A 10,941-nucleotide genomic window follows, 5' to 3' on the forward strand; every position below is an offset into this window, starting at 1 on the left:
ATTTTTAATGCTGGATTAATGCTTATTAATCAAATCTCGTAGTAGCTAGCTATTCACGAGATTATCTCGTGAATAGCTAGCTATTCACAAGATTATCTTGTTCGGTTAATCTTCAAAAGCCATGCATTGGAGGGGCTGGTGCCCCTCAAAAAACTTGGATAACAAATAACAAATATAAGTAAACACTGTACAAATTACATTTTTATAAGCCCCATTTCAAAGACTCTTGGCTCTAGTTGTAATGGCTTTGTCTCTTTTAGGGTCAACCTGGCAACACTGGTGCTGACCAAAATGTCCTCTACTGTAAATGTAAGTACATGGAAGATGTATTAATTCCAGCTCAGTTTCTATAACCAAACACAGATACAAAAAGGACATTGGGTGGGTCTAATGATTTGCCAATCAGTGCCACTGGCTGTGTGTGTCAAGCTGTGTGCAGAGACTTTACTGTAGGTCAGTGGTTATGAAACTGGGCTTCGGGGATCCCCAGGGGTCCTTGCGGGGGTTCCAGGGGGTCCCCAGCAAAATGAGTTAATATAGCATAATTTGAAAAAAGAATATCTACAAGCTTACGCCCAATGTGAAGAATTTTGAATATCTTTGAAACATTTCAATAACGCAAATCGTTCCGAGCACTCACAAAATGTGGAGGAGAGGATCTAAAGTTAAAAAAAAAGTATATTATATAAAAAAGAATTGCGTGTGTGTGTGTGTGTGTGTGTGTGTGTGTGTGTGTGTGTGTGTGTGTGTGTGTGTGTGTGTGTGGGTGTTGCACATGCTACAGGCGGCCACCAGCAGTGACAGCATGACGTTGACATTAGGACCATGGTTGGGTTTGCCTGCAGTGCCAGCTGTCACTCTCTACAGACATGAAGACCCTGCTCTGGTAACACCATTACCACTAGTTGTTACTTTATCTTAAAGGACCACTTCACCTGGTCATATCTTAACCACTAAGAGGATCACTTCACCTGGTCATATCTTAACCACTAAGAGGACCACTTCACCTGGTCATATCTTAACCACTAAGAGGACCACTTCACCTGGTCATATCTTAACCACTAAGAGGATCACTTCACCTGGTCATATGTTAACCACTAAGAGGATCACTTCACCCTTCACCTGGTCATTTCAAACATGTCTCACATAACCAGGAAGAGAAAGGCCATTCTTCTGACTACAGTGTGATGTCATGCATTATTTGTAAATCATCCACCATGATGTTGAGTCAACTCGGTGCATAGAAATCATAGGAAAAAAAAGAAAACTAAACTAATATGTATCTTTGAGCAGTGCAGCCGCTCCAATGCACAGATGTGTGTGTATGTCTGTCTGTCCGTTGATATGATTGGACATCATGCTGTTGACATCATCAGACGTCATTATTGTGATGAAAGGCACCGCTCACTTCACACAACTGTGATTTTGTTCTTGTATGTTATCTTGATTTATTCTATATTTATATGCCTTTATTAACTCAGACAAATACATGTGCTGGAAGCAGGGCCATACTGTATGTTTTTGGCTCTGACTGTGTGCTTACACGTGTGTGTCTCAGCGCTGGCAGCTCAAAAAACGTATGGGCACGGCCGATATAGTTTAGCCTTTTAAGCTTTTGCTTAATCTTTTTCTTCCTAGGTCTTACTCTATTAATTAGTCACTTTATGATTTGCAAAAATGTAAAGCACGTTTTTAAATGTATTCTTTTTGGTTAAAACAATTATCAAATTGTGAGCAGAGGATGAGCATGATGATGATGATGATGATGATAATTTTTTTCTTGTTTTTCTGTGTGTGTGCGTGCATGCGTGCATGCGTGCGTGTAGTCTCTGGCAGCAGGCTTGACATCCAGTCAGCCCATGGAGAAGCTGCGTGCGCTGCCTCTCTGGCTCTCCCTGCAGTACCTGGGCCACACGGCCATCATCCACAAGATCTCTCACGCTACGTCCCTGGTAAGAAGTTAAGAACCTGCACTGTTGAGTAGGGCTGGGTGCAATAACCGCAATATTGCCATTTTAAATTTACTGCAGTAATGAACCTGACCCCGCGGTATGCGTTACATAACCGTGGTGTCAGGTTCATTACTGCGGTAAATTTAAAATAAAAAATAAAAACAGGCAACCTAAGTTATAGGCCTACGGTCGGGTGGTCGGGTGTTTCATGCGCTGCGCTGCGCTGCGCTGCTGACCCGACATTACCTTGGAGCGAGAATGTGTGCCATTGTGATTCCAAATAAAAATGACAGTGTTTGAAATCATTCCAACCCGATAGACCTACCTAACCTCTAAATGTTTTGTCAGTTAAAATCTCACCATCCGCTCTCCTTTTCCCCTCTAGAGCCAACAGCTGCTGGAGGAGCTGAGGCCTGTGGCTTCCATCAGAACATTGGTAGGTGATCATGATGCAAGCATCTAAAAACAAGCAAAAAAAAGGAAAAACTACTCTGAGAACCAATGCCTTTAGCTGCAGTGTTCATTTTGACAGCAAATTATGATTTAGTTGTAGTCTTTTGAATACAACTCTGATTGGTTTTAGTCTCATTTTAGTCATCTGACTTTTTTTTTGACTATCGTAAATATAGGATTTTTGTCTTTTTTTTAATAGAATCGTCAGTATTTCTTTTCACCGTTTTAGTGATCATAAGCTAGTTTCTGTTTAGTTTCTGTTAGTGAAAAAAGGTCAACGCACATTTTTCGTCATCGTTTTTTTTAGCTTTAGTCGACTAACAGTGATAGGAATTTGTCAACTAATTGAAATAGTGCTGGCAGAAAGCAGCCTTTTCAGGGTGGTGAGGTTGAGAACAGGACAATATTTTAATTAGACAATCTTTTTTTCCCTCCAGGTAGAAGATGAGCTCACCTCTCCTGTGGTCGTGTTCAGGTTCTCCCAGGACACCAGTGCTGGTGAGATGTTCCCCCCCCCCCACACACACACACACACACACACACACACACACACACACACACACACACTAAACTTGTTCATAGATTTCATAGATGGCTTCATAGACTTGTGTGACAGCACTGTCTATCATCACTTGTTGTGGAAACTACACTATATTTTCTATTCATGAGTTGTATTCATTCAAACAAAGGGTTATTTCACTTTCAAAAAAAACTTTTGTTAATCTATCACATAGGCAGGGCATATTAATCAAATCTGTGAATAAATTCCTTACCAATCAATGTCTTCACCAATGTGTACTGTACAGGCACATTGGGGTACCATTAACATCCTATATACTGTACAGGCACATTGGTGTACCATTAACATCCTATATACAGGCACATTGGGGTACCATTAACATCCTATATACAGGCACATTGGGGTACCATTAACATCCTATATACAGGCACATTGGGGTACCATTAACATCCTATATACAGGCACATTGGGGTACCATTAACATCCTATATACAGGCACATTGGGGTACCATTAACATCCTATATACAGGCACATTGGGGTACCATTAACATCCTATATACAGGCACATTGGGGTACCATTAACATCCTATATACAGGCACATTTTTCAAAATGGGGGGTCAAACTAGGGGTTTTCATGATTCTGAATCCATTGCAAGCATTTGTTTTGCCCAATTTAGTTTTCCTTGGGCTAAAAACGGCCATATAGCCACTTTTCAAATGTGATGACCTTTGATTCACATTTGTGAATCAAATTGGTGCAGAGATTTATTGGTAAGGAATCTATTCCCAGGTTGGACACTGTTTTGATCATTTTCCCATGTGTTTTCCTTCCCCAGAGTGGAGTCGGGGTTCAATGGAGGGCTACTGCACTGGAGACAGAGAGGTGCTGGACACCCTGAACACATGGGTGAGTCCAGTCACAGTGTTGCTTTTGACAGAAGAGTTTGATATCATTTTAGTCATAGTCTTTTGCATACAATTCAAAGTCACATTTACAGTCACATTTTAGTCACCTGAAATGTTTTCGTTTTAGTCAAGCTTTTTAGTCGACTAAATCAGGGTTTCTCGAAGTGGGTGCAGTGGTTCAAGGTTATTTTATTAGTGTGTCAAACAAATTCCCCCCAGAATAGGGATGGTTTAAGTGGTTCTAATGGAAACAAATATTCCTCCTTCCATCTTAGGGAGAAATATTTGCATAGTGTAATATGACATCAGTGTAATTCGGGGTGCCGTGGATGAAAAAGTTATACCGTTTGAGAACCACTGGACTAAATCTACAGTTGATTTAGCTGACTAAAATGTACTGTGACGGTCGTTGTAATGCCTGATTTATACTTTCACAAATCACACATTAGGACTTTTTATTCCATGGGAGTTAAACTATGTTCACTTGTATTTTAAGGACAGGAATTGTTAGTTAGTTTTGAGTTTGAGTAGGGAGTCGAGAACATTTCTGCTTGCCGGGTCAAAGCTTTTTAAAGTAATAATAATATCCGGAATTATCTATATAGCACTTTTTATGTGGGAGCCAGGGGAGAGAACAGAGACAACAAAGTGTGTGTGTGTGTATGTGTGTGTGTGTGTGTGTGTGTGTGTGTGTGTGTGTGTGTGTGTGTGTGTGTGTGTGTGTGTGTGTGTGTGTGTGTGTGTGTGTGTGTGTGTGTGTGTGTGTGTGTGTGTGTGTGTGTGTGTGTGTGCGTGTGCGTGTGTGTGTGTGTGTAGCTGGGAGAGCAGCTGATTACTCAGGTCCCCAGCTGTGGGGTGGATGTGGTTCAACTGGAGGATGAAGGCACCTGTATTCGCTTCAGACCCCTGATGACTGCTGCAGGTAAGACACACGCACACACACACTTTTTTCAGTTTAATAGACTTGTTTGATGTTTGTGTAGACGCTTTGCGGACGCGTTTCACCGTTTTAGTGCTTCTTCAGCAACCTTTGCTTCTAAATCTTGGCGCTTTAGTGGCGATATTTTTATTATTATTATTTTTTAACTTTTATCCCCCCATTGTTTCACCCAGTGTCAATTATGTAATTTAATCCTGGGCGCTACACTTCCTCTGCCAACGTGGGGTGGGCAGCGGACTGACCTCATGCTACCTTCTATGCATGAGGAGTCCAAGCTGTTTCTTTTAACCTGACAGGGGAGAGTTTCCTCCCCGGCTGGCCAGGGGGAGGTATTTTAGAGACCAGGATTACTGCATGTTTTTTGTGAGGGTACCTACCCTAGGGGACACGGGGAGAACATGCAAACTCCGCACAGAAAGGCCCTTTCACCAACCCCACCTAGAGTATGGGCACTGATGACGCAGAGGAGGGAACACGCCCACAGCATCCCCAGCGGGAATCAAACCCAGTGTGCATTTTCAAAAATAGCAGAAATAGCAGATCTAACTGCTTACAACTCGAGTTTGTAGATCAACTATTTCCGATATTTTATAAATGTTTTGGAAAAGAAAATAATGTTTTTATTTTAGTTTTAGGGATTTAAGTTATTCGTCAATATCTGCCCTGTGCCTAATTCTGCGTTCAGACTGGCAGATACAAAAGATACAAAGAAGCAAAACTACACTAGCGTATTTGTAGCTTTGTATCTGAAGTTGAAACCAGCTCAAGGTTTTTGTAGCTGTTGCAGCAGCTACAAACGTCGGATGTATCTTTGTATCGTCATGTCGCTGGCTTCCATTGTAAATGAACGGTAGACTATATCTTTGCATTATTTATTTGTGTGACAATGAATCGCCAAATTAGAGGTGTAATCCTGATAGCCCTAACTAACGGTGTCTGTCCCACAGTGTTGGGGACAGAGTCCAGGGATGTAGGGACTCTGGTGCAGACGGTGTGTGAGCTGGTACCTGTGTTGAGCTCCACACTGCGTCTCAAGCAGGACTTCAGAGAGGAGGTTCATCGCCACGGCTCCTCGTTGCGCTACGTAGAGGACCTCAGCTGGCCTGGCCTGGGAGCAGTATGGTAAGTGGGCCTCTGCTTTTGATTCTTCGATTTTTTTGCTTCTCAAAAATAGCAGATCTACAAGCTCAGCTCACGTGAGCGATATATCGGCTGATCATTTCAGCCAAACCAATTTCAGTCGGGTTCCACTTTTATCACACATTGTGACTTGTTGGTTCTGTCACAATGTGACTGAATTGTAAATGAATTGCTTGATTCCGATTGGTGGAGTTTCTACGTCCTACCGGGGAAACTTCCCCCCTGTCAGGTGATCACTCCTCATGCATTGAAGGAAGCATGAGCTCAGTTCGGGGCTCTCCCCAGGTTGGCAGAGGGGGAGTAGCGCCCAGAATTACAGCTTAGGCAAAAAAATTGATAAAAAAATATATAATAATAATGTCATTTGATATAATCGCAGGTGACAGGTCGGTCTACTCTACGGATATGACTATTGATGGGCCGGTGCAGGTTATCAAAATTGGACCCGTGCAGGACTCCTACTCTTCCTGGCGCCTGTTGGGCGGCAGGAGTAGGACGAAGGCTCTACGAGTCTACGTCCTCCCGGTGGGGGCTCCTCCTCACTGGCAGTTGAGTCAGTAGGATACGACAGCAGTGACAATACACAGAAATGTGTGTGGAGAGGAATCAATTGAGTAGTGGAGTAATAAGACGGATAAGGAATGGTTAGAGAGGTCATTGTTTAGAAATAAAGCAGGGTGATATGATCCACCATTCATTATCCATTGTATGTTACTGTGTTGATGTGTAGGTATGAGCCCCAGGTAGACGGCATGGATGAGAGTAACACTGGTTAACAGAGTGTAATGTTACTGTGTTGATGTGTAGGTATGAGCCCCAGGTAGACGGCATGGATGAGAGTAACACTGGTTAACAGAGTGTAATGTTACTGTGTTGATGTGTAGGTATGAGCCCCAGGTAGACGGCATGGATGAGAGTAACACTGGTTAACAGAGTGTAATGTTACTGTGTTGATGTGTAGGTATGAGCCCCAGGTAGACGGCATGGATGAGAGTAACACTGGTTAACAGAGTGTAATGTTACTGTGTTGATGTGTAGGTATGAGCCCCAGGTAGACGGCATGGATGAGAGTAACACTGGTTAACAGAGTGTAATGTTACTGTGTTGATGTGTAGGTATGAGCCCCAGGTAGACGGCATGGATGAGAGTAACACTGGTTAACAGAGTGTAATGTTACTGTGTTGATGTGTAGGTATGAGCCCCAGGTAGACGGCATGGATGAGAGTAACACTGGTTAACAGAGTGTAATGTTACTGTGTTGATGTGTAGGTATGAGCCCCAGGTAGAGGGCATGGATGAGAGTAAGACCCAGCAGCAGGTTGAACACATCAACAGTGAGCTGCTGAAGAAACTACAAGAGCTGGATGCTGACCTCACTTTCTCCTCTGGTGAGTCAGTCTGTACACCCTCCAAACCTTCAAAACCGCCCTCAAAACCCACCTCTTCAACATTGCCTTCCCTAGCTAACCCTTTTCACTGTCTTTTAATGTTTTTTAGCTTCTAGTGATTATTTATTTTTTCTATTAAAGTTGGTTTTATTTGTGTTGTTCTCTGTAAAGACCCCCCATGTAAAGCATCTTTGGGTACTCAGAAAAGCGCTATATAAGTTTGAGATATTATTATTATTACACACCATATATGGAGCTGGCCTGTTCTGACATCACAATGGTGTTCTGACATGTGTATAGACTCCATTTTTGGGCATTTCCCCATTCTCGCCAGACTATATATATAAGACCACAGTCTCAGGAAAATTCTACATCCATCTGGGAAAAAACACAAATCCTAACAGATTAATCCAGTTTGATTCCTGGATTTTTGGCACTCGTTACAAATAACTTGGGACTCGTAAAGAGGCACAGTCAAACATGGCTAATGCAGGAAGCTCTGTGGCTTCACTGTGGACTGAAGTGAACCGCTGTGGACAGACGGGAGACTACACCCGGGCCATAAACTCCATAAACATCATTCTGGATGAGGTCCAGGATGATGAGACAGCCCTTCACTGCAAGATTGTGTGTCTTATCCAAAATGGCAACTTTAAAGAGGCATTGGATGTCATAAACACCCACTCTGAGGTATTTGCCAGTGATACTGTTGCTTTTGAGAAGGGTTACTGTGAGTACCGGCTGAACAGAGTGGAAAGTGCCCTTAAGACCATTGAAGGTGCTTCCAAGCAGACTGACAAGTTGAAGGAACTCTTTGGCCAAGTTCTTTACAGACTGGAGCGCTATGAGGAATGCAAGGCTTTGTACACAGACCTGATCAGGAACTCACTGGATAAATACGAGGAGAAGAGGAAGACAAACCTGGCTGCTGTAGTCGCTGCTTTAAGTCAGTGGGAGAGGGAAGAAGCCTCCCTGGACCATCTTGGCCTGCCTGAAACAACGTATGAGCTTTGCTACAATGCTGCCTGCACCCTTATTGGTCAAGGTCAGCTTACAGAGGCCCTCAATAAACTCCAGCAAGCAGAACAGCTTCGTAGAGCTTCCTTGAGTGAGGATTCAGATGTGATTGAGGAGGACATAGAGTCCAAGCTGGCTGTCATCCACTCGCAGATGGCCTACATCATGCAGTTACAAGGCAGACCAGAGGAGGCCCTGCTGCTCTACAACCAGGTCATTAAGCTCAAGCCGCTGGATGTGGGGCTGCTTGCCGTGACTGCCAACAACATCGTCACAATAAACAAGGACCAAAACGTGTTTGACTCGAAGAGGAAGGTGAAGCTAACGAACGCCGACGGTGTGGAGTGCAAGCTGACCAAGAAGCAGCTGCAGGCTATAGACTTCAACAAAGCTCTTCTGGCCATGTACAGCAACCAGGACGAACAGTGCAGGAAGCTGGCATCCAGCCTCCAGACGCAGAACCCAGGTCACCCCCGGCCAGCGCTGATCCAGGCAGCCCAACTGTGCAGGCAGAAACAACACAGCGAGGCTATGGAGCTGCTGCAGAAATTCTCCCAACAACATCCCGAGACTGCAGCCAGCATTAAAATGACGATGGCACAGCTGTACTTGATTCAAGGTCATGTTTCAAAAGCATGTGACGTCTTGCGGTCAATTGAAGAATTCAAACACAAACCAGGAATTGTTTCAGCCCTGGTGACGTTGTATGTCCATGAAGAAGACATTGACAGCGCCATCGATGTCTTCAGCCAAGCTCTTCAGTTCTACCAAGCCGAACAGTCCGGATCCCCATCACACCTGGCAATAGTACGGGAAGCTGCTAATTTCAAGTTGAAGTACGGACGTAAAAAAGAGGCTATCAGTGATTTGGAACTGCTTTGGAAGCAAAACACCAGTGACGTGCACACGTTGGCCCAGCTCATCCTGGCCTATTCCTTGGTGGACACGGACAAAGCCAAGTCCCTGAGTGAGCACCTCCCATCCCCAGATGCCATGGCTTTCAACGTGGATGTGGACGAGCTGGAGAAGTCACACGGTGGTGCGAACTACGTCAGGAAGAAGACTGCTAAAGTCACGGGAGAAACCCTGTCCAAAGAGCAGCACGGCCAAGGCACTGTCAAAAAGGTGAGGAAGAAGAAAAAGAAAGGAAAGTTGCCCAAGAACTTTGACCCCACATTGAGCCCTGACCCAGAGAGATGGATGCCCCTGAGAGAGCGATCCTACTACCGGGGCAAGAAGAAGGGAAAGAAGCAGGAGGAGGCGGTGGGCAGAGGAACACAGGGAGCATCTGCAGCGGAGTGTGACCAGCTGGATGCCAGTAAGATGGCTAGCAGCCCCCCGACATCTCCAAGACCAGGCTCTGTGTCCGGTTCTGCTACCACCAGTACTGGGGCCGCTCCCCGACAGCAAAAACATGCAGCCTCCTCGGGGGCTCCCCGAAACAAGAAGGTCCCCCAAAAGAAGAAAAAAGGAGGGGGGAAAGGAGGCTGGTGATCAGACACAAGGCCAGACTAGAAGAGGGGGGGTAGATTAAATCTGACCCGGAGTCGTTCATTGAGAGAGTGACACTCACAAGAAATAATGTATAATGTTCAATAATTGGTTTGGATTTAGAAGAGTGGAGTTACAGGGTTTTTGTCCCCGACAGCAGCAACAACAGGAATATTGTGGCTGTCGGGGGCAATATTACCTTGTATCTTTTTAATGTCTACCTACTTATCGGAATCCTGAAAAGTAACAGTTTTGGACATAACGGGTGAACCCGACAGCGTTAGCACACTAGCTACATTTAACCAGACTTTGAAGCGTTACCACAACTATTAATGAAAAGTATACGCATACTTTTGGAAGTGGCTTGTACTTTTGACTACAGTCTGGAAGAGGCATCCAACGGTACTAAAGTACCAACATCTTAAGGAATCGAGGATGCTATTATACTACTTGGTTACAAATGTAAAAGTACACATTTACTGTTATTTCAGCTAGGCTATTTTTGCTAATACCAAAGATGACAGACGTTTGAGAACAACAGCGTTTGATAGGTTTGGCACACCATCAGTGTCAATAGCTCTGTGTAAGCTCTGTGCACTTCTATTTTTCAATAGACAGGTAGAACCTAAAATGACACAGATGCCTTGCCAGTCTTAATATGTTTTGAAATAGTGAGAATAGCAGATGTACAAGGTTCATTGTGTTGCATTGTGAGTTTGTAGATCTGATATTTTCATTTTTTGTGCGACACTCTTACATGATATAGTAGGGCATAGTTTTCTTCCGAATAAAATAAATCACACCGTGTGAAGTGAGGGGTGCTCTTATCATCATACATCATCATACTTGCCCAACCAATCAAATCATCACAAATTTTTCATCTTCACTTTTCTGTCCTCACTTCTGGCTTCAATGTTTGTGTTCGCACAGACACCAAAGGCCGGACATAGGAGGGGCTAGCGCCCCTCAAGGCCGGGCATAGGAGGGGCTAGCGCCCCTCAAGGCCGGACATAGGAGGGGCTAGCGCCCCTCAAGGCCGGGCATAGGAGGGGCTAGCGCCCCCCAAGGCCGGGCATAGGAGGGGCTAGCGCCCCTCAAAAACAACATAGGAGGGGATAGCGCCCCTAAAAAA

The 10,941-nt window shown here is 44.3% G+C and overlaps 2 protein-coding genes across 4 annotated transcripts in view; both read left to right on the plus strand.

The window, feature by feature from the left end:
* pdxdc1 (pyridoxal-dependent decarboxylase domain containing 1) overlaps positions 1-10,941 on the plus strand; it is a 29,346-nt gene that overhangs the window by 10,403 nt on the left and 8,002 nt on the right. For all 3 annotated transcript variants that reach the window (XR_013964884.1, XM_080776046.1, XM_080776047.1), the window contains 9 exons: positions 261-309; positions 785-886; positions 1,827-1,952; positions 2,338-2,388; positions 2,843-2,903; positions 3,764-3,834; positions 4,650-4,755; positions 5,721-5,895; positions 7,183-7,301. Coding sequence is in view for 2 of the 3 variants with exons in the window: in XM_080776046.1 (XP_080632172.1) it covers positions 261-309; positions 785-886; positions 1,827-1,952; positions 2,338-2,388; positions 2,843-2,903; positions 3,764-3,834; positions 4,650-4,755; positions 5,721-5,895; positions 7,183-7,301 (860 nt within the window). In the remaining variant the exon portion in view is untranslated. The remainder of the gene's footprint in view (positions 1-260; positions 310-784; positions 887-1,826; positions 1,953-2,337; positions 2,389-2,842; positions 2,904-3,763; positions 3,835-4,649; positions 4,756-5,720; positions 5,896-7,182; positions 7,302-10,941) is intronic.
* LOC308324119 (signal recognition particle subunit SRP72-like) lies at positions 7,782-9,812 on the plus strand (the record flags this gene model as incomplete). The annotated part of the gene is made up of 1 exon (XM_080776048.1): positions 7,782-9,812. One exon carries the CDS (start codon positions 7,782-7,784, stop codon positions 9,810-9,812), a length of 2,031 nt encoding a protein of 676 aa, XP_080632174.1.

This window comes from Protomyctophum bolini (genome assembly GCF_963924005.1).
Source record: "Protomyctophum bolini genome assembly, chromosome: 11".
NCBI lineage: Eukaryota > Metazoa > Chordata > Actinopteri > Myctophiformes > Myctophidae > Protomyctophum > Protomyctophum bolini.